Below are 25157 nucleotides of genomic sequence, written 5' to 3'. Positions count from 1 at the left end.
TCACATCGGAAAGGCATTTGTTTATTTGTTAGTTAATGAAATAATTGAAAAGTTGAAATAAAGTATCAACTAGGGTTAGGTCACCTACCGTAAGTGTATCTGAGCACTATACTGTACTTTTAGGAGTGTTAATAATTAATTTTATTATTATTATTATTATTATTATTATTATTATTGTCTTTAGATTTGTTCTTACATTTTGATGCCGTACATTATTATGACGCACTGTCCATGCAGTTTTTTTTTTTTTTTTTTTTTCTTAAAAACTAACTGAAGTGAAAGGGAAGAAACCCATGTAGATTTGGCCTAATGTCCATAAATAGGCTACTATAGCCTAGTATTATATCCTAATATAGAAAATAATTTAGACAAATAAACAGAAGGCTCACTTTTGAAAACAATAAAGCTTAGCCTATATGACTGACAACGAATACAACAATTGTTAAGTATCAAAAGTGCTCCAGTGAGTTATGCAATTTTTTTTTCACCTTTTTTTCTTTTTCTTTTTCTTTTTTAAAGTGGAAAAGTAGTTCTTCTATTTCGGAGAAGTTCATTAAGTCTGTCTCTTAACAGCTTCCAGTCACGAACTGCGGGTACTCCGACCAACGATCAGTAAAAGTTTTTTTTTATTTTTTTTTATTCATCTTTAAACAGCTCCGATTTACATCATTTTAGCCTGGAACTAGGCTTAAGTCTGTTCTGGGAAACCAAAGGGAAGTGTATTTTTTTTAATCAGTTTTCTGAAAAGTAGCCGTTAATGAGGCATCAGAGTTAAGCGGCATGCAGTATAAAGAGCGAAATGTTTATGAATGGCAGAGTGGGGGTGGGGTGGGGTGTTGAATGCTGTCTGTTGCCTTGTTGTAATCAACATTTGGAGACTTGGGGGTGCTGGGGGCGGATTCCGACTGCATTCAGTTGCATTTCGAATTCAGCATTCAAATGCATGCCAGGGAGAAGGGGAAAGCTTTCCTCACACGCTCCACTTTTTTCAAAACATTAGTGTCCAACCTGACACGCGGGTCAGTGGATAAACAACCCGAACCCGACCGTTTTCAAATAACCCACCCGCAACTCGGACCGCAGAATAAAAAAAATAAATATTGTACCCGACCCGCCTCCTGACCCGTATGTTTAATACTAAAGTGATTAAGCTGGAGATGCAGTCTGAAATATCCCGACATCAGAAATCCATTGGTGTACAAGCTAAAAAATAAAATTAAAATAAAACAATGTGTCCTGTTGTAAAGTCGTTGCCGTATTGTTGTGTATGAAGTTCAGATGTTATTATTTTAAGAAATATATATGTTTTAGGATTCTCCTTATTTTTGTTTTAGACATCCATCAATTACGGTGAATAAAAAAAATTCCGCGCTGGTGTAAACAAGACTTTCGCTTCTACTTTTGAGACCGGTGTTCTGACGTTTTTCTAAAAAAAAAAAAATAAGAATTCAAAATTTATTGTCATAAAAACAGAAGGTGAATATAATTCAAAAATGTTAAGTATTTGCTGATTAAAGAAAACATGAAGGATGCCGCTTAATATTTGGCTTTTACGTGAACTTTAAAGCATATCCCTCATTCCATTTGTTTTATTTGTTTTGTAATCTTTATATTATTTTCGTGAAATGTATTTTTGCTCAACATGCATTTCTCGTGGCCACGAGTTTAATGAATAAACCAACCTGCGTGACATTAGTAACCCAGAATTATTTGAGATTTCGTTTTGAGTTAAGAAATTGTTTGCCTATATTAATTGTTATAGAAATTAATACAATATAAAATAATTATACAGGCGATGCTGTATATGCTAATGCTGTCTGTGCGCAATGTAGACAGCTTTCACAAGTGTTTACATGTATTACATGTTGGCCTCAAATTAAATAGCCCTGCAAGAAACATTTCATGTATCCCACAATCTTGTCCATTGACTGACCTTCTTTTTTTCCCATTATATTTGTATTATTCGTTTGTATTCGTTATTTTTTCCTTCATTTTGATCTCGTTACATAACATTCTGAATGTAAATGATACTGTAAAGGTGCTATGACTGGGGTTTTTACTGGAATGCAGTATAAAGGTTAAATTTAACATATATTGTATTTTATTTAGTCTAACTAATAGACAAATAACTGAAGAGTGAATCATTCACATAGTTTCATTTGGAAATAATTTATCGTCACACAGTAAAATAGGCCTACATTCCTTCTCTTAACTAAAGAATTGAACATATAAAATATGAATTGAACATATTTTATTTTGTTTAGTCCAATTAACAGACTAGACTATATAAATATTAAACTGTTTTACTGAGAAATGAATCATTCACGTAGTTTCATTTGTAAATGAAAACATCATGTATCGTCACACACGGGGATAAATACAATCAAAAAGTCAAAACGTAATTGGCATAATTGTCAGGCGTTAAAAATAAATAGCCCTAACCAGGTATTGAAATAATAATAACCTATAATAAGAATAAATAATAAGTGATTTAGAGCTATCTACTTTTTTCTTTATTGTGAATCGCTTAACCTAAATAACTTTATATATGCTATTTGGCATATATTTAGCAAATATTGTGAACTACAATTATGCCAATAAAGTTTTGACTTTATGATTGTATTAATGCCCGTGTGTGACCATACGATTTACAAATGGAACGTGAATGATTCACTCGACAATGAAACACTATATAGGTTATAATTAGACTAAAAATGAATATATGCCATATAGTATAATCAAAGCTTTCATGGCATGTCAGCATTTATCATTTAGATTCGGAATGTTAAGAGATCGAAATTAAGGGGGACATACTGAATATAAACGAATAATACATTTATTACAGAAAAAAAGGATCAATTAATGGATAAGACTTAAGGATGCATAAAATGTTTCTTGCAGGGCTATTTAATTTGAAGTACTTGTATGTAATAAATTCTTGATAAACTTTTGAATGCTGTCTACATCGCGCACAGACATTCGATTATACAGCATTGCCTATTGTTAATATATAACTTAATATTGAATTAATTCCTATAACAATTAATAAAAACATTTCTTAACTCAAAATAAAAAATATTAATAAACCTATCTCTGATAATCCTGGGTTATGGTTACGCAGGTTTGTTTATGCATTAAACATAAGGATGTCGTTACCTCGACAAAATAATCTTGTGGCCACGACATAATATGACATTCCCAGGAATTAATATCTCGTGGCAATGACAAAAAGTAATATGACGTTCCTACGAATTCATTTGTGTGGCCACGACAAACATAAGTGAACCGAAGGTGTCCCCTCCAGGTTACCGTACCTTTTAGTTTGCAGCAATGTTTTCAGCCTGCTCCAGTCCAGTGCGTTACATGACTGCCCCCTACTGATCATGTCTTTCCTATGTCATTGTATTTTCCGTGTTCCTTTGGAATACACCGGCGTCACGCGAGACCACTTTACTTCCCGCGCGCATTTTAAATGGCCAGATCTGTAGATGATTCGACTATCGGTCGACTATAGAAAGATTCGAAAATTCTGATTCGACTATGAAAATTCATAGTCGGGGACAGCCCTAATATATATATATATATATATATATATATATATATATATATATATATATAAATATATTATTATTATTTTTTTTTTTAATTTTATATAAAATCTATATTTTCCAAAATACGTGTTACTTTGAAACAAATCAAATTTGTTAATGTAGTTGTGTTTCAAATTTGTGGTTGATATAAAAAAATAATAATAATAAAAGAGCTGTTAATAAAATTTGGTTTGGGCGCAGTACCAAATGAAATGTTTTCACTAGATGAAATTGGCTTCCCGTTCATTTTCAAAGTGGTCTTTTTAGACTGTCAACAGTACAAGTGTGATTTTTTTTGTTGTTGTTGTCGTTGTTTGTTTCAGGACCATTTGTAGGGCCCTATGAAATCCGTTTTATTTTTTTCAAAATTCATTTTTTTTTGTTTTTTTTTTCATTGAAATTTTTTACCATTTATATGGACTCCTTTTCAGTGGTTAAATAAAATTGTATTAGTCGAAAAGCACGTCAAATAATCAAAACTATGAAACTTATTTAATTTAACATCAATTTATTAAACGTTAAACGTTTATTAAATGTTTTGGGCCCTATGAATTTTTTTTTTTCATTTTATGTTTTATTGTTACCAAATTCTGTGTTTGTCTGTGCATGTCTAATTATTTGAATGCATAAAAACAACTTTTATTTATTCTTATTTTTTTTCCCCTTAGAAATTCTGTGTTGTGTATTTAAGTGTTTCTGGTTATCAAATGAAGGCATAAAACATTGATTTAAGTTATCTTTTGATTAAATACATAACATTTTTTGCCAAATAAAGGGGATTTACTATTAAAATTAAAACATGGAATAAATACTGTGTGATTATTTCTTAAAAAATAAAGTTATTATTTTTAAATAAAATAATTTTTCAGCAGTAGTAGTAGTACTATCACGTACATTCTACTAAATAATAGTAATATATTTCTGGCACAATGTACTCAAGTTAAACCAAACTTTTATATTATATTATATATAACATCGAGTTGCAGTGAATACCTTTGTATTTCAGTCGGTATATGATATGATGCTAGTTTTACTCAAATGAAAAGGTAAAATGCTCTCAGAGCAGTTTTGGTAATGTTGTTTATGTATTTATGTCCTCATTTAGTTAGACGGCACATGCTGAAATCGCCACGGCTTAATATTTATTAATACTAGTCATATATCATATTTAAGTGTAATTACTTTTGATTAAAGGAGTAGTTCACTTTCAGAATAAGAATTTACAGATAATGTACTCACCCCCTTGCCATCCAAGATGTTCATGTCTTTCTTTCTTCAGTCTTAAGGAAATTATGTTTTTTGAGTAAAACATTTCAGGATTTCTCTCCATATAATAGACTTCTATGGTCACGGTGCCCCCGAGTTTGAACTTGCAAAATGCAGCTTCAAAGGGCTCTAAACGATCACAGCCGAGGAAAGTCTTATCTAGCAAAACGATTGGTTATTTTTTTAAAAAGAATTACAATTTATATACTTTTTAACCTCAAATGTTCATCTTGTCTAGCTCGGCAAGACGAGCATTTGAGATTAAAAAGTGTATATGTTGTAGGGCTGGTCGATTAATCGATTTTATCGATTAACTCGAATGTGTAGTTTACGTTGATTTGTTTGAATGAAAATCGTTTTTCTCTTTAATATCAGCCGACGCTCCCCTCTGGGCTCCAGCAGTTAGGAATGAGCTCAGCTCTCCCCCTGTGCATTTACCATATTAGAAATACACTAATATATATCTGTGAAAAAATATATGAAAAAATAATTATGAGCACCATGTGCGACTGACCCGATCAGCATATTTGTATTTGCGCTCAGGAGAGCTTCTAAGGTATCTATGTGTTTTCCAACGTTGACTAATGTATCACGGACATGTATCTCACAAATCCTTTCATAAACAAAGCGTAGAGAGAGTGTAAATAAGGGACTGATTGTGCAGTATAGAGAGCTTAGTTGATTATAATAGAGCTTTGTGATATATCGTGAACTAAGATGAGTGACAGCTTTTAATCATTTTTAAGGGAGTTTGTAAATGAGATATTGATTTAATACAGCAGTTAAATAAAGAAGAAGTTATTATTAAGTGACTTACATTGTCTGACTATAACACCATTGCCTGATTTTGCTCTATTTCGTCATCAAAAGTATTCTGAAACAAGTCACAACTGAACCGCTGCGCATCTCCATTCAAACACAGCGGTGTTTGGTTTATGAATGAACGTGCGTTTTTAAAGGAATCTAGTGAAATGATTCAATTTCCCATTCATAAAGACAGTCACTTGCTTTATTCCTGAATGAACCATCCGTTCGAACGAATCAAATGAATGATATGATTCAGTAATTAAATAAGTGTCTTGCTGCCACCTGCTGGCAGATCGTTTCAGTTATTTAAATCATTTAATATTTCTGTATTCAAAATTGTATATTTTTGTATACAATATAACTGCAAGAGAAAAGCATGGAAATATATATTTTCCTCCCATCTTATATATATTTGTCTTACAAACATTTACCGTGTATGGCAGTGGTTCTCAACCCGCGGCCCGTCACAAATACAAATCCGTCCCGCGATGCTGACCACGTAAAAAAATAAAATAAATAAAATAAAATAATAATAAATGGTTTTACAATTCATTTTTTAAATGTATTAAACAAATTAATGTATTAAACAAATTTTGAACAATATTTTTTGTCACAAAATCATTTTGGTGATCATGTTTTCATATATGCGCAGAACTGACGCAACTATGAACTGATGCAATTACACAGTTAACGCACACAATTACAAGCGTGCACACTCTGACAGATTTAAAACAGTCATCAGTTAACCATCAAAATGGACAAATTTGTTATTAGAGGATGTAACGTGCTGAGTCAGGGTGAAGGGATAGCTCGCCTAACTCACGTTGCAGCAGGAAAATGAACCAAACCGCACTTGGGTCGCATTCCACATCTTTAGCTTTATTCTCCTGGCAACTGCGTTACTTATTAAAAGAAGACAACTTAAATGAGCAACAGAAATTAAAAGTGAAACCATCGTACCCGCACACATGCGGTACTCATGGCATATAGCTGCAGACTGTGCACAGAACGGAACTCTGCTCTTAAAGGAGCCACAACAATTTTAACCGTTACAAGGAGAAAAAAGGTGTGTCATCCTCAGTTGCAGAAATGTGGCGAAACATCTCTGGACAAAACCTCAGATTATTAAGTTCAAAAGTGCTTTCCATATTTGGATCCACATACATTTGCGAACGCACATTTTCTGCAATTTTCTTTTGAGCCGAATTTCACCAAATTGGTCGGCTCCCCACAACATCAGGTGTCCCATTAATGGTACTGTAAGTAGAATTATACTCTCAAATGATAATAATTAGTGGTGGGCCGTTATCGGCGTTAACGTGCTGCGTTAACGTGAGACTCTTATCGGGCGATAAAAAAAATATCGCCGTTAATCTATTCTCAAAGTTGGGTTGGGAGCTGGGTCTAAACTACGTAAGCTATGATGACTTTCACCTTGATATTTTAGCACGGATGACGTATACCTAGTCGAACTGCACTGTAGGAGGCGAGAACGAATCTTCAACTTCTGTGAAATTACCACATCAAACGAGTCGTGCAAACATGGATGAAGTTATGAAGCCGCTTCAGGGCAGGTGCGTTGCTAGACCCTTTTTACTGGGGCACATGCCCCAGTGAAAATCTGCTGTGCCCCAGTAAAATCTCAAATTTGAGTTATAATTTACTTTGATAATCCCGAAATAAAGACATTAAACTATATGCAACAACTGAATTGACGCTTCTAAAAGCAACGCAGTTTAATGGAAGACAATGCACGCAGATATCCATGCTCGTGCGCGTCTGTGTATTTAACGGCAACGCGCACGTCGTGCAGCCTTTTGCGCAGAAGTACTTGGTTACACAAGTTTGTATAGGTAATTGTGTTGTAAATGCAATTGTCAAGCAGTTTCTGATGCATTTTGGAAACAGGAGATGAGCCCCTGGTCTAATGCGCCACCTGGCCCGTTCTCGAAGACTTACTTTTAGTCATTATTTGGGTAGCACACATATTCTGAAAATGCCTTCAGCCGAATTCAAATTAGCCATTTTAATCTAGATTAATCTAGATTATTTCCAAGATTTAATCTAGATTAAAAAAATTAATCTATGCCCACCCCTAATAATAATACATCTAATTGTAATAATTTTAGATGCATAATATCTGTTTAGTGAGCGTTGATGACGTCATATGTACATAATATGCGGCCCGTGAGACTTGACCTTTAACATAGTGCGGCCCACTGCAAAAAAAAGGTTGAGAACCACTGGTGTATGGTATGATAAGATTGGGGCCTGGTGAAAAGCGATCACGGATGCAGTTGCAATGTATGCATATATGTTGTGGAAAAGCTGGGGTTTCTTTACATGCTAAAATTAGTAGGAGGGAAAAATCTATTTAAATCGTTAATCAGATTTTTTGTGAAAAAAACGGGGATTTTATTTTTAGGCCATATCGCCCAGCCCTAATATGTTGTTTTTTTAGAAAATAACCGATCGTTTCGCTAGACAAGACTCTTCTTCCTCGGCTGGAATCATTTGGAGCCCTTTGAAGCTGCATTTAAACTGCATTTTGGAAGTTCAAACTCAGCGGCACCATAGAAGTCCATTATATGGAGAGAAATCCTAAAATGTTTTCCTCAAAAAACACCATTTCTTTACGAGTGAAGAAAGAAAGACATGAACATCTTGGATGACAAGGGGGTGAGCACATTATCTGTAAATTTTTGTTCTGAAAGTGAACTACTTTGTTCTGAAAGTGAACTACTAAATTCTGTTTTTATAACTGGACTCCACGATTCCATCTGCATTTATCACATCGTGGAAATCATAGGGCCAGCCCTACATTTAAGTTTTTAAAATCATTTTCTGATTTTTTGGTTCACATAGCAAGTGCCAAAACCTCTATCAACTTTCATACCATTCAGTTAAAAATAAATAAATAAATACATATTTAAATTGTGTTAAATCCAATTTGCAATTCAGCTTCGTGTTCCTGCCTTAATTCAAATTAAATTCAAAAACAGAAATCTAACAGGAAATGATTTAAAAAAAGTGAATGTTGACTACACTTTTTAGAAACAGCTTTATATACAATAGGGCTATTGTAAATCTATCGGCTTATCTAGCTTTGGGGTAGATGAGGTGAGACCAGCACTGTATTTCACTTTCCAAGCAAAAAATTCACTCAAAGCCCTTGTCTGAGAGTTAAACCATTGTAAGCATGTACCCCTAGATCAGTCGTCTAATCCCGGAGCTTTACCTCATGTCACGTACCTTTGAGTCCTTCCCCCTCTATGTGTAAGCGTGGAAGCTGTCCTCATATTGACCTGTGACCAACCTTAGCCTTGTTGGAGCTGACGCCATTGATGAAAACTAAAGCAAAACTGATTCCAGATCAGAGAACAATTTCTGCTAAAGCAACAATATTCAACTTTAAGCAGCTTGTGTGTGGATTGTTCGTAGCTAAACAAGTAGCTCTTATATGCAGGGTTCACAGGTCATTTCATTTATCGCTCTTGTCCTCAGGCGTCCAGCAGTGCTCGCTGGCTTTACCTGCTGAAACAGATCAAATAAAGCACTGTGACTATAAAGATACGGTTTCCAAAAGAGACAATTGAGGTCAAAAGTTTAGATACACCTTGTAAAATGTTAATGCAAAATGTTAATTATTTGACCAAAATAAGAGGGATCATACAAAATGCTTGTTATTTTTTATTTAGTACTGACCTGAATAAGATATTTCCAAAAAAAAGACGTTTACACACACTTAATTCTTAATACTGTGTTGTTACCTGAATGATATTGCTGTTTTTTTTTTTTGTTTTTGTTTTTTTTGTTTTTTTTTTTGTGATAGTCCCTTGTTTATCCTGAACAGTTAACCTGTCCACCGTTCTTCAGAAAAATCCTTTAGGTCCCACAAGTTCTTTGTTTTTTCAGCATTTTTGTGTATTTGAACCCTTTCCAACAATGACTGTATGATGTTGAGATTCATCTTTTCACACTGAATTTCAGATACATATGCAACTATTACAGAAGGTTCAAACACTCACTGTTGCTTCAGATGGAAAAACGATGTATTAAGAGCCAGGGGGTGAAAACTTTTGAACCGAATGAAGATGTATACATCCTTTTTATTTTGCCTAAATATCATATTTTTTTTTATTTAGTACTGCCCTTCAGAAGCTACAGAAGATACTTACATGTACCCCAGAAGACAAAACAAGTTAAATTTACCTTGATTATCAAGTTATTAAACCCGGATTAAACTAATATAGCTTTTTAACACATGATTTAAGTGCGATAGACATGATAATCAAAACCAAACAGATGTTTTTTAGCAGAGCATCTTAGGTGTGAGCCTTAAAGGCACTGCTCTATTCTAGAAAAGGGGGCGGGGAGCAGCAGCTTATTTGCATTTAAAGAGACATGCACAAGAACAGCGTGTTTCTGCTTCCACTCAAAATAGGCATTTTCAAAATTATATAAATGATCTGTGGGGTATTTTGAGCTGAAACTTCACAGACACATTCTGGGGACACCTGAGACGTATAGCCTGTTTCATATTGTAAAAAGGGGAATAATAGGTCTACTTTAAAATAAAGTGTGACCAAATTCTGGTGACACGAATGGTGCAGAAATTACAATTTAGTTTTGCCAAATTGAGGTATTTCTGCATTGTTAGTAATTGTCCAGTGACGCAGACAGTTTATGATAAGATTTGATCATATTTTTGTCAACAGCGTTCAGGCCTGCACTGACTGGCATTTGACACGCAGTTGACTCGCATGTGTACGCATACATACACTAGCGCTTATATTTTGTGGATAATCTGGAATAGGTGGGATTTAAACGAGGGATGATCTGGGGTAAAGCACAGATTTGGACTGAACATTCCCACAGATACCAGCTACTGACTAAACAGAGAGCACTGTGTCACATGGACTTGGTGACATCATGATGACATCTTTGTGCCTATGGGTTATTTTAGGACTGTTAATCAGTTAAAAACTATAATTATTGCATGATACACTAATTGACTAATTAATCAGGTCATTATTTTGCACGGTTTATATGCAGAATGATCTGTTTATAACAAAATGTTCCTTGTGAGAATTACTTGGGCTAGGTTTGTATTGTCCATTGATAGGAAAATCGCATTTGTAATAAGTTAATATGATAAATTGACAGTCTTAGTTTTTCTCATCTCCAGTGCTCATTCTATGATCCAGATGTTTTGCTTTAAACCAAAAATATACATGGTGGCTTATGAAAATGTGTGATATATAACACACTGTGTTTACATGCTATGACATACTTACTATTTATATATGCCATATTGATAAATTACTCGTCAGGCACGCTACTTTGCGCCTGCAATCAGTTTTGCACTCATTGCGTCTCTGACATCTCTGTGACCTTGTTTGATGGATTAGCCTCATTACGGATGGAGGTACAGCATGTATGCATTGATTTATGTCACATTACATTTCGTTGCTCAGAAACGCTTAAACATCTGATTCAGGATCAGCAGTTTCTCTGCACATGCAGTCGGGTGTTTCTTCAACTATTGGCACTTTTGACCCTGATGACAAGCACTCAGTGGTGGAAATGACATTAAGACAGTTTAGGGATAATTTGATGGACACTCTTGTCTAGCGAAGGTTAATTTCGTAGCTATCATTTCATGCGTCTTAAATATACCCAATTAAATAACATTTTTACAATTTGTGACCAAATATAGCTTGATTGGAAATTATTTTTTGTAAGTATGAATAAATCATTAAGCAAACCATTTCCATATTCTTTGTTATTTTACTCTGTTTAGACTGATATATTGTAACTAAAACAGGTAAAATGTCAAATCTATAAATAAAAGGCGTTTAAAATATAGCAAAAAAGTCTCAATGTGACTCTGGCTCGTGTTTTAGGTGTGCATACCAAGCAAGTGGAAAATCTACATGTGTTTCTGCTGGTGTGTGGAGTCAGACGAGTTAAGGATCCTCTGTATCTTCTAGAAGCTTTTGAAGGTATTGCTGTTCTATAAGATCACAGTTCAACCTCAGTATATATATAATTATGTTCATTAAATTTGATGATCTGTCTTACAGAATGGCACAGTCAGAACCCCCTAGTGGTCCTAATCATCATTGGTCCAAAGGTAAGCAAGAAGCAAGTTTTTATACAAACCTTTGTTTTTTTTGTGGAAAATACTACAGATTACAGGGTCAAGAAGTTGCAAATTTTTTAATGAAGTCCAAATTGTTTTTTTCATATTGATATATTTTTTTCAATCAATTATTTCTAATTCAGTAAATATGTTTTAAATGTCTTTCTTAAATTACATGTGTAATTATATATATAATATCACATATATCAGCTTTACAGTGGTATGCAAAAGTTTGAGAACCCCTTGCAGAATCTGAAAATGTGAGTAATTTTAACAAAATAAGAGAGATCAGAAAAAAGGCATTTTATTTTTTATTTAGTACTGTCCTAAGTAAGGTATTTTACATAAAAGATGTATACATATAATCCGCAAGACAAAAAAAGAGCTGAAATTATTAAAATAACCCTCTTCAAAAGTTTGGGAACCCTTGGTTCTTAATACTGTGTGGGGTTACCTTGATGATCTACAACCGTTTTCATGTTTTGTGATGGTTGTTCATCAGTCCCTTGTTAGTTCTAAACAGTTAAATTGAGCACTGTTCTTCAGAAAAATCCTCTTGGTCCTACAGATTCTTAAGTTTTCCAGCATCTTTTGCATATTTGTATGATTTTGAGATCCATCTTTTCACACTGAGGACAACTGAGAGACTCATATGCAACTATTACAGAAGGTTCAAATGCTCGCTGATGCTTCAGAAGCAAACTCAATGCATTAAGATCTGGGGGTGAAAACTTTTTGAATTTGAAGATCAACGTAAATTTAACATATTTTGTCTTTCGGGAAACATGCAAGCATCTTCTGTTGCTTCCGAAACACAGTACTAAATCGAAAAAAATTATATATCAACAAAATAAGAAACATTTGCACATCATGTTCAAAAGTTTTCACCCCTGGCTCTTAATGCATTGAGTTTCCTTCTGGAGCATGAGTGAATGTTTGAACCTTTTTAATAGCTGTGTTTGAGTCCCTCAATTGACCTAAGTGTGAAAAGATGGATCTCAAAATCATACAGTCACTGCTGGAAAGGGTTCAAATATATGTTTCTGAAGAACAGTTCAGCTGTTCCGAACAAACAAGAGACTCATGAACAATCATCACAAAAAAAAAAAAAAAAAAAAACAGTCGTAGATCATCCAGGCAACCACACACAGTATTAAGAACCAAGGGTTCCCAAACTTTTGAAGAGGGTTATTTTAATTTCAGCTATTTTTTTGTCTTGTGGACTATATGTAAACATCTTATGTAAAATATCTTCCTCAGGACAGTACTAAATAAAAAATAACATGCATTTTGTATGATCTCTCTTATTGTGTTAAAATTATTCACATTTTCACAGATTCTGCAAGGGGTTCACAAACCTTTGCATGCCACTGTATATTGGCCATCAGCCACTCTACTCTGTAAGACATTGGCTTTGGTCAGCAAAAAAAATGAATATTGGTCGCTTGTTAGTTTATTTATGCAAATATTCAGAGATAGGGGAAAAAAATGCCTTACAGTTCAAATGACCAGAAAAAGAGATTTTGATTACCCCTTGGACTCATGCAAAGTACTTTTTATAATGGATAGATGCACTTTATTGGGCTTCAAAATATTGACCACTAATCATTGCCATTATAAATATGGAAGAGCCATGGCATTTTTTTATGTGACTCCAACGGCATTCGCCTCTAAAAATGGTAAACTGTCCCTTTAACGTCAATAGCATTCCCTTTTTTTTAGTTTGTGGTCCCACTATATAATTCCTTAGATAATCTGTTCCTCGAAAGAAAATAGTTGACAAGCCTTGGTCTAATTATTCCAATTAACACCCATTCCCACTGTCATCACCACAGGTAAAGCCGTGAAACAGTTTCGCACGTGTTATCCGCTCACGTCTCGTTAACATCTCCAAAAGCCCATAACACATTCTAACATCCTTTTCAAAGAAGCTGTGTCAGTGTTGGCGCACATGGGCAGCATGTTTCTGTAGATTCCAAGGTAGAGCTAATTGGATGTAGCAAAGATAACAATATTAGCATGCATTAAGCTGGACTTATCAGAGGCATTTAGAGGCTCACTGGAGCTAGAGCAGTGGAATCATGCAGAGGATTGGGGCTGTGGGGGACTAGCATAAGCTGTGGACTGTTCGTAGGCCTGCAGTGCTATATGATGCTAGGGGAGGGCTTGTTAGCTGCTACGAGCTAATGGCTAGCCCGTGGCAGGCCATCTGCCACTCCAGATTATGTGCCAAGCCTAGGTGCTGCAATTCTGCCAACCCCATAGAGAGGTCACCCTCCCCCTCTGGGCAGAATCTAGTCACAGACATGGTCAAATATTTTTAGAAATAAAGAGATTTTAAAAGATTGAAAAAAGGGAGGAGGAAACAAACAAGCCTTGGGCTAAAAAAATGTTTCTGTCTCTAAGTGCGTCTGGGGAAAAGGTTAGAAAAGAAACAGGAACCGAGCGAGTCAACACAAGACCTCAAGCTCATATTACTTCCTTTCTCAAGCATGAAAGTTTTACTGTAGAAGTCTGACTGCACATGTTCTGCTTCATTTGGGATCAAGCGCCAGTGGTGTTTCTTTCCATCATATTTTTTCTTCTTTTCTGGCTAAAAGTCAGTTTCAGCCCATGGAACCATATGGTAAAATGTTATGAAATTTGGCACACTGACTTATCTAGGTCTAATGGCGTGTTTAAGTCCTCCTGGGAAGTTTGTATTTACAAGTTGGGACGTTGTAATTATGATGGGTCAGATGGGTTTAAATTACTTTGGTTGAACCAAGATGGCAAATTTTAAAGTTGGTGTGAAATGAAAATGCACCCTGTTTTCTAAATGCATGTTGCAGATCTTATTGTGAACTATTAATCTGTGCATATGTTTCTTTTTTCTTTTTTTTTTGACCTTGTCATTTTTAATCAGAATGTCATACCTGGACCTTCTTTAAGAGTTCTAAGTGTTAATTTAGATTTAGTCATAGTCATAGTCTTTTGACTAAATTGCCAGTTAGTTTTAGTAATCTGAATTGTTTTAGTTTTAGTCATTTTAATCAACTAAATGTCATTAGATTTTAGTCGACTAAATCTACAGGAGATTTATCTAATGGCTAAAATCGAATGGGTTTATTTAGAGTGTAATGCATTTATGAAGCATATCTTAAAAATTTCCTCATTATATATTATTACATATTGTATATTTATATACAGTCAAGCCCGAAATTATTCATACCCCTGGCAAATTCTGACTTAGTTACTGAGTTACTTTTATTCAACCAGCAAGTTTTTTCTTGCCTGGAAATGATGCAGGCTTCTCCCAAAAGATAATAAGACGATGTACAAGAGGCATCATTGTGGAAAAAAATATTTCTCAGACAAAAACTGGCATATCCAAAATTATTCATACACTGTCACAGTCTCTATGGGAAAATCTAAAGTTCTATACATTTCCAAATAGTCCAAGCTGTTCTAAAGCATCCTAATTACCCTGATTCATTGGGACAGTTCAACATGTGAAAAACAGAGGCTATAACAAAAGAGGTCACTGAGGCTGCACATTGTGGCTGCTTACAAGTCAGGAAAGGGCTATAAGACCATATCTAAATGTTTTGAAGTTCCAGTGGCTACAGTGCAAAGTATTTTTTAAAAATACAAGACGTTCCGCACTTTAAAAAAAAAAACTCAGAGGACGTGATCGGAAGCCAAAAGTGACACCTGTGCTGGCCAGAAGGATAGTGAGAGAAGTAAAAAAGAATCCAAGGATCACCACCAAGGCCATCCTGATGAATCTGGGCTCTGCTGGTGGCAACATCTCAAGGTAGACAGTCCAACGCACACTGCAAACCAATGGGTTGCACGGACACAGACCAAGGAGGACACCACTTCTCCAGATAAGGCACACAAAAGCCCGCTTGGCCTTTGCAAATGCTCATCTGGACAAAAAAGAAGACTTCTGGTCTTCTGTTTTATGGTCAGATGAAACAAAAATTTAATTGTTTGGCCACAATGATGTAGCCTTCATTTGGCGTAAAAAAGGAGAAGCCTTCAACCCTAAGAACACCATCCCCACTGTCAAACATGGTGGTGGGAACCTAATGTTTTGGGGGGTTTTTGGACCAAGGGAACCTAATCACAGTAAACGGCACCATGAAAAAGGAGCAATACATAAAAATTCTCAACAACAACATCAGGCAGTCTTCAGAAAAATTGGCCTTGGGCACCAGTGAACATTTCAGCACGATAATGACCCAAAACTCACAGCAAAAGTGAAGAAGAAATGGTTAGCAGACAAAAACATTAACGTTTTGAGTCCTGACTTAAATCCAATTGAGAATCTGTGGAGGGATCTAAAGATCAGGGTGATGACAAGGAGACCCTTCAACCTGAAAGAGTTGGAGCTCATCACTAAAGATGAATGAGCAAAAATATCAGTGGAGACATGCAAAAAGCTGGTCAGCAATTGTAGGAAGCATTTGATTGCTGTAATAGCCAATAATTGATTTTCTATTGATTATTGAGAAGGGTATGAATAATTTTGGACATGCCACTTTTTGTTCAAATGTAAATAAAAGATGATTAATAATTTTTTTTTTTTTTTTTTTTTACAATTATGCCTCTTGTACATTGTCTTATTATCTTCTGGGAGACGTCTGTGTCATTTCTAATTAAAAAAAAAAAAAGGTTAAATAAAAAATAACTTTAAGTCAGAATTTGCCAGGGGTATGAATAATTTCAGGCTTGACTGTATATAAAAGACACCTGGGAGCCAGAAGTCTTGCTGATTGATAGGGGATCAAATACTTAATTCACTCATTAAATTAAAATTAAAATTCAAACTATAGACTGATAATTTCTTTGTCAGTGGGCAAACATACAAAACCAACTGGGGATCAAATATACCCTCACTGTATTGAAGTGCTAATTATTACTAGGGGTGGGACGATACAGGTAACTCACGATTCAATTCTGTGGCGATATGTGGCCCACGATAATGATAATATCACGATTCACGATATCTACGATCAATATTTTGGAAGAAATTTCATCAACGATATATCACGATATATGTGTCTGAAAAAGAAAAAAATACCCATAATAAGGAAATCTTATGCATTTATTAATGCCAACATTTCCAACACTGTGCAAAGAAATATGCATTTGCATAATAACTCACTGCCCCTTGTCTTAAATGTAAACACTGTACGGCTAGAGAGATAAAAGTGCCTGAACATTAAAAAAACAACATGAACATTAACTAACATGTGTAAACCATGATACTGAAAGGTCAGTAGTAAGTTACTGTAAAGTGCTTTATGTTAACCTGGACAGTGGTCACATCAAGGCATATTCTACTTGAGGAACACTAACTGATCAGCATGCTCAACTAGCGGGTGGGTCTTTGATTTGTTTTTCATTATTTTCCGCCATTCTTCTCGCGTCTCTTTTTTCTGCGCTTCTTCTCTGTTGTTGTTAGTTAACTTGTGTTCTTCATTGGCCGCTGCTTCCGCCACTTTACCCCTATTTACTCGAACAGCGCCCCCCGCAAACAGAATGGAAGATATTGGGTAGTGACAGTGACACTGACAACAGGTAAATTAATCATTTTGTGTTGTAATAAAATATCGATATTATATAGTTAGTGTATCGGTTATTTATTGCGACAGAGAGCTTTACAATATATTGCAATATCGATTTTTTTTCCCCACCCCTAATTATTACTTGTAAATGAGTCTCAGCTATTTGTTTCTATAGCACATACTGTAAGCAAGAACTTGTTTCTTCTAAATATTTTCTCTTTCAGTGCGGAAGCCCAACATGTAAAATTCTTGTCTGAGATTCTCCAAACAGCCAAACTTTTTTTTTCACAATATAAACCAATTCCCCACACCATTAGCTTCCATCCTTTCTTTATACATTTCCCACCCAATCCGACCTAGCACCTGACAACAGATCCTGTCGACTAACTCACGGTGGCTTTACTGTTCCTTCATTTTCTCCTGAACTTCGGTACCTTGAGCGTTTCGATGTGTCTTATTTCTGCAGCCACCTCTCCTCAAGCCCCAGTGATTTCACCACAACGACACAATGCTTCCTTCTGCCACAAACTGACTCTTGTTCCGTGATGTTTCTTTGAGATTCACACATCAGGTGGAGACACATTTTCCCTTTTCTTGTCTATTTGCGTCTCCAGTGATGTTCAAAGGCTTTCTTGTTTGAGTGTGGTTGGCTCCAGGCAAACCGATGACACTGGCAGTTGCTTACATGTTCTTGTAAGCTGTGGTGTGTTTTTGTTTGATAAGAATATCTGGAGAGTGGTAAGACTCATTGTTTCTTTGGGGAAGGGCGGGCTCATGTTGATGACATCAAATGAATCCCAGATGTCTTGTGTTTCTGTTCTGCCTCCTTTTGGTTTGATTTGAAATAATATTTAAAGCTTAATTCTTTGCTGAAGCCTGCGTCTTTACAGAGTTAGTTCTCCCAAAAATTCAGTCGTTAATTACTTATCCCCATGTCGTTCCATTTTGGTTCATCTTTGGAACACAAATTAAGATATTTTGGATGAAATCTGAGAGCTTTCTGACCCTGCATAGACGGCAATGCAACTAACATATTCAAGGCCAAGAAAGGTAGTAAAGACATCGATTAAAATTGTCCATGTGACCATCAGTGGTTCAACCGTAATGTTATAAAGCTACAGTTATTACTTTCTGTGAGTAAATAAAGCACAAATAAGACTTTATTCAACAATTTCTTCCTTCCCTGTCAGTCTTCGACATGCATTCTAGGCAAAGACTATAGAATACCAAAGACATGTCACTCGTGTAGTTTTGAATGGGGAAAAATGCAACGGTCATCATGGCCGCGAAGCTCCGCCTTCTTAATAAGGAGCCAATCGCTGATTAGTAAAGTCAGCGCGTCACTGCAGCTACAGTGAGAAGTTCCGGTTGCTATAGAAACAGTCGGCGCTCTAAGACGTGCGTTCAGTACTGTGCATGCGCACTGGCTTATCTAGCCGGAGAAATAAGCGTTTTTTAACGCTATTAAAGCACAAGGAACTATATTTATGAGGCAGTTCTTGTTGGATTTTTTTGGAGATTTCAAATATGAAATTTAATCGTAAGTTTGGCAAACAGTTTTGGAGAATTTGATGTTTCCCCATTCAAAGAGATAGGAGCTGCACTTGTATGCCCGAGAGGCGTTTCAAAGATGGCCGCCGAGTGACATGACTTGTCTTAGAAGGACTTTGATTGCATTCATGAAAGTACCACAATGCATGCTGTCTATGCAGAGTCAGAAAGGTCTCGGATTTTCTCAAAAATATCTCAATTTGTCTTCTGAAGATGAACGAAGGACTTACAGGTTTGGAAATACATGAGGTGAGTAATTAATGACACAATTTTCATTTTGGGTAATCTATCCTGTGCTCCCGTGGGGTACGATTGAACATCATGTCCTGTGGGAAGGACTGATCACACGGTGTGTTCTTAGCCAGCAGCTTTAGTTTAAGCAATAATCTCTAATTTTGCATCAAATATCACATTTCACTTAGAAAAAAAATGAATAGGCAAAGATAGTGGATTCAAAACAAACAGGATTTGTGGAGAGGCTCTTCCACGCTCACACACTCATATCATCTTTGACCCAAATTGCATGTGCTGCGGTTGCTGCAGCCGCCCCGGCCAGCTAATACACGCAAAGCCCTCATCGTAATGAATCAGATTGAGCAACAACCCCTCCCTGACCCTAATCTCTGGAAATCTATGGGATTTTCAAATGCGTTTTTCCCTCAGGACAACTGGCCATGTAGGAAATTATGATCAGTATGAAACGTTGTCTTGTCCACAGGCCATGATTTGGTATTATTGACAGTATTTTACTGACTGGGGAAAAAAAGAGCAAATGGGAAAAAATCAGCAACATGGGATTTGTGCTCTTTATTGCTTATAAGCAAAGCTAAGCCACGGGAACTTCTGCATAATAACGAAAAGACATTCGTCTAATTTTTCATCACAACGTGACCTTAAGTTACTTTTCATGTTCCTTTAAAGCACATGGCCCCTGAATCTGTGAAAAAACACAAGACTGTTGCTGCAGTCTAATAAATCTAACATATTTTTCCTTAATATATGCACACGTGTATTTATATATACATAATAAATACGCACAGTACACACACTATGTTAACACTATGTAACTATGTTAACAAACTTTTATTTTGAATGCGATTAATCGCGATTAATTGCTTTGCAGTCCTAAAAATAATAATGAATAATAAAAATGTTGGTTTGTTGATGGTGAATATTAGTTTCTAAATGATATAAATATTTAAGATAAACATTTAATATTGCTTGAAGACCTTTTTGATTTGTATTTTGTTTTGAATTAATTTTATTTAAAGCTGAATGACATTTTTAAAAATCAGGTTTTCTGTAAATCTTATGAAATAAAGTTGTCTTTTGGCTTGATTATTTCTGAACTAATTATTTCTAGTTTAAATATAAACATTTAATATTGCTGTGAGACCTTTTTTTTGTTTGTATTTAGTTTTTCATTTTAGTTTTATTTAAAGTTGAATGATCAAATGAATTATTTCTGTAAATCTTACAATTAAAGTAGTATTTTGGCATGATTTAGATGTTTCTAAATTATTTGCTTGGAGACCTTTTTGATTTGTATTTTTGTATTTGTATATATATATATTTTTTTATTTAAAGTTGAATTATATTTTATTTAAAAAATGTAGGTTTTCTAAACTAGTTATTTCTAGTTTATTTCTACTCAAACCCTATATAAATAAATATAAACATTTATATTGCTGGGAGACATTTTTGATTCGAATTTTATTTTTAATTTTAGCTTTATTCAAAGTTGTAGGTTTTCTTTGTAGGTTTTCTGTAAATCTTACAAAATAAAGTAGTCTTTTGGCATGATTTTCATGTTTCTAAACTCATTTATAGTTTATTTCTATCCTAAACCCAACATTTAATAAATGTAAACATTGGATATTGCTTGGGGACCTTTTTTATTTGTATTTTAATTATAAGTAAATTTTAATTATATGTAAAGTTAAATAATATATTTTGTAGGTTTTCTGTAAATCTTCTCAAATAATGTAGCCCTTTAGTGTGATTATTTCTAAACAAATTATTTCTAGTATATTTTAATTAAAAACCTAATATTTTCTGTAAGTCTTACAAAATAAAGTACTTTTTTTGGCATGATTTGCATGTTTCTAAACTAATTATTTCTGGTTTATTTTGTTTTTAATTTGAGCTTTATTTAAAATTGAGTGTTATTTCTTTGTAGGTTTAAATCTTACAAAATAAACTAGTATTTTGACATAATTTTCATGTTTCTAAATTCATTTATAGTTTATTTTTATCTTAAACTAATGTTTAATAAAAATAAATGTTTAATATTGCTTGGATGTTTAATAAATATAAACATTAAATATTGCTCGGAAACCTTCTTGATTTTTATTTTGTTTTGAAGTTTATATAAAGTTGAATGGTATTTTTTTTTAAATGTTGGTTTTCTGTAAACCTTCTGAAATAAAGCAGGCCTTTAATGTGATTGTTTCTAAACAAATTATTTCTAGTATATTTCAATTAAAAACGTAATATTTTCTGTAAATCTTACAAAATATAGTAGTCTTTTGGCATGATTTGCATGTTTCTAAACTAAATATTTCTAGTTTATTTCTACCTAAACCCTCTATAAATAAATATAGACATTTAATATTGCTTCGAAACCATTTTAATTTGTATTTTGTTTTTAATTTTAGATTTATTCAAAGTTGTGTTATTTCAAAACAGTTATTTGTTGATTTTCTGTAAATCTTACAAAATAAAGTAGTCTTGATTTTCATGTTTCTAAACTCATTTATGGCTTATTTCTATCCAAAACCCAATTTTTAATAAATATAAACATTTAATACTGCTTAGAGACCTTTTTAATTTGTATTTAGTTTTTTAATTTTAGTTTCATTTACAGTTGAATGATATTTCAGAAAATTTCTTTGTAAGTTTTCAGAAAAATCTTACTAAATAAAGTAGTCTTGGATTTGGGGTCTTAAAAGCAAATAATGTTTTTCATTAAAAATCTCATGTCTCATTTTAGATAGATCCAGTGTTTACCGCAGAGGTTGAGGAGAGTGTCAAGAGGTAAATATCATCTGACGTATTCATCTTCCTTCCTTGATCTGCTCTGCTTTACTTTCATCTCCCTTCTTCACTTTTTGGTACTTGATCTTCAAAGTCTCAGTTTCTTAATACTGCCACTGAAGACCCACACATTCATGTGCTTTTTTGAATATCTCTGTCAGTAATCTTTCCAGTATTTTTTAAATTCCCCTTTTAAAATAAGGAAATGCACTCATTCTAAACTGTTCCTGGATGTATTATAATTTATCTATGAGGTTGTGTGTGTGTGTGTAGGTCTGTTGGAGTGTATCTGGCGGCTGATTTGAGTCAGGAGGAGCTGCATGCTGCTATGCAGAAATCATTTGCCCTGGTCAACTCGTCTCTCTCAGAGGGAATGTCTGCTGCCATCTTAGAGGTTTGTTTAAAGGGCAATAATTTATTCATTTTGATTTATTACACATTCTATTATGAGACAATTTGGTTTGTCCAAGAGAAACCTTTCTGAAACAATTATTATTTTTCCTCTTCAATTTGTTCTCACCAGTAGTTCAGGAATCACTTACATGAGCTTTGAATCTGTGTTTGTTTTGCCTGTAATTAGATAGGATATTATGACCACAATATTATCATGGGAATCTAGTTAATCTGTGTTCAAACTGACCAATTTAACCCACAGTGGCATTAAGTGCTAAGTAGCTGTTATCATATTTTCGTCAATACCATCCACATCTTTTCATTATTCCACATATGCGAACAAGTCTAGATTGAAATGGGCAGTATGATAGATTTGATATCAAAAAGGTTGTTGTAATTTACAAGAATTTAAAAATGAAAAGGAAAAGCTTTGTAAGTGCAATCAGCTAGCCCATAATGCTTGATTGCTAGCTTGCAGCGAACGTTCTTGTAGCTAAAATGGCACTCACAATGTCAAAGTAATGGGTTCAATCTCAGGAAATGCATATACTGATAAAATACCTTGAATGCCCCTAAGTTGCTTCAGATAAAAGCACCTGGAAAATGAATAAATGTAAATGCTTTGTCCACAAGGCCAAACAGATTTAATGTATTCTGCAATGCAATCTGGTTTGTTTTAGGCGATGGATTTAGGTTTGCCTGTTTTAGCGAGGGATGTTCCTGGAAATGCTGCAATAGTCGAGCATGAGGTCACAGGACTGCTGTACTCAAGCCCGCAGGTAAGATTTACAAAGGTTTGGATTATCACTGAGAGCTTCATTTGAATACAGTGAAATCATATCACAGTTGTAGTTTTTTTCTTTCCATGGAGACGTTTATGTATATATTTTGTATTTTACATTTGTATTTTGATGTCTTTAATCCACGTTAAGAGCAAATAGCAAAGAATTTGTGTAAAGAAAGTGATTAGACAAGAGCATGGTGAAATCTAGTGTATTTAAGGATTCTCTTTGTGGATAGTACATGATACATTGAAGATTCTGACATCATTTAATTAACCTCTTGTAACAAACACTTTCCGCCATTAGATTATGAAAGGAGATGTCTTTTTTTTTTTTTTTTTTTTTACAACAATTGTATTTGTTTAGAAGCAGAATGTCTTTACGATCAGGAGACTTTTAACTGCTCTCCAACTTTGTCTCAATGACAGGTGCTAGTCAAAACAAGCACAGAAATGGTATAGCTTCAGTAAAACATGAGTGAACTGAGATGAAATGTTGTCTGGCCAAGTGGCCATATGTCAGTAAAACATAATTTTTCTGTTGTGTCAGCTTCAATTACACACACATATACAGTGGTGGAGTGCTGTAGCCTGTATCATTTCATATTAAAGCGTGAAAGAAACTACGAGCATGCATGTCAGATCCGTGTAACGTTCAGCAATGGCAGCTCTTAGAGTAATAGCAGCCAAATAACTTAACCTAACCTAAACCAGCTGCTGTGTTGTCTTTTAAAGGCCCAATATGTAAGTTTTCATCACTATAGGGTGCATAATCAAAACAAACAAAGAAACAAAGGCGTAGTTTGATGACGCTGTGATTGAGTGTGAAATTATGGGAGTTATTGTCTTTATCCCTGCAGCATTTGAAATCCATCGGGACTCGGGCAGAAATCATGTTCATAGATGAGCTAATGTATTAAAGACTTAATAAGGTCACTGTAGTATAGGGCTGTTGCGGTTTGTTGATTCTAATCGACTATTCGATTTTTAAAAATCCTCGATTTCATTTTGCTCACATCGACTAACTGGCAAAATACCAGAAGTGCCGCATTTTACGGACAAGAATCTATGAAACGCATTAACAAGACTACATTATATATTAAACCCATTTAAAAATCTGAATTACGCATAATTGTGAATTCACAAACGCTATGATTCAGTGAAATATATGCAATGCTGGTTTAATAACCTACTTTCAAAGTACGCTGTTCTACAGCAAAGACTTTATAGATTGGGACTTTGTCTACAGGAACTGTTATCATTTACATGTGTGGAGCATCTCAAACTTCATCTACATGTTGTTGTGAGTTTGGGTTTATTATAACGTTCACCTAGAAATGCAACGTGTGCCATTTCATCTAATTTGTAAGGTAATTCATTTATAAACTCAGGAGAAGTGTTAATTGCGATTTTAAAGTTTAAACACTTACTCTGAGTTTACACGTTTTTAAGATTATTGGTAAAAGAAAAAAGAGATAATATGAGTGCAGAACACTTCAATGTCTGAAAATAAAGAAAGCCATACAAGTTTAAAATGATAGTAGGTGAGTAAATGTTTTAATGTAAATATCAGTATATTACTCATAATTTTACAAAACATTTTTCTACTTGAAATTTTGCGTTTTTCTCTAAATCTTTTTTCCACACTAAAGCGCTGCTGTAACAGTTAGAGTAATGTTGACATCCTCTTCTTAGCAACATCTCTGTCTGCTGGTGACTAAGCTTGTTTTGGGTCTTTAGGGGGAAAAGACAGACTTAGCTTTCATTGTACCGCCATGCTAAATGGCTAAGAGGAGCCCAAGGCAGCTTAAAAGGTCAAAGGGCAAAACTTCTATCCCTAAACCAATCTGCTCCTCTGAGCAATTTCCAAACATCCATTTATCATGCTTATCTCAAATGTATTAAAAGTAATAGCGGATCTGAAAATCTGACGTTTCTAGAGAAGTACAGAAAATTATGTTGAAAGCTTTGATGTTTGTTTACAAGTCAGGATGATTTTGACTATTTGGATTCACTGTGTGCCCCTCTATACA

At 34.5% G+C, this 25157-nt stretch overlaps 1 protein-coding gene across 1 annotated transcript in view; it reads left to right on the top strand.

Annotated features, from left to right (window-relative positions):
- Positions 1-24044, top strand: part of glt1d1 (glycosyltransferase 1 domain containing 1) — a 50445-nt gene extending 26401 nt beyond the window's left edge. The window contains exons 7-12 of the mRNA XM_073819793.1: positions 11570-11668; positions 11750-11799; positions 21907-21950; positions 22224-22344; positions 23024-23122; positions 23985-24044. Coding sequence (XP_073675894.1) covers positions 11570-11668; positions 11750-11799; positions 21907-21950; positions 22224-22344; positions 23024-23122; positions 23985-24044 — 473 coding nt within the window. The remainder of the gene's footprint in view (positions 1-11569; positions 11669-11749; positions 11800-21906; positions 21951-22223; positions 22345-23023; positions 23123-23984) is intronic.
- The last annotated feature ends 1113 nt before the right edge of the window (positions 24045-25157 follow it).

The sequence above is a fragment of the Garra rufa genome, chromosome 15, assembly GCF_049309525.1.
Source record: "Garra rufa chromosome 15, GarRuf1.0, whole genome shotgun sequence".
NCBI lineage: Eukaryota > Metazoa > Chordata > Actinopteri > Cypriniformes > Cyprinidae > Garra > Garra rufa.
The sequence above is the reverse complement of the archived record's forward strand: the minus strand, read 5'-3'. Positions and strand labels throughout refer to the sequence as shown.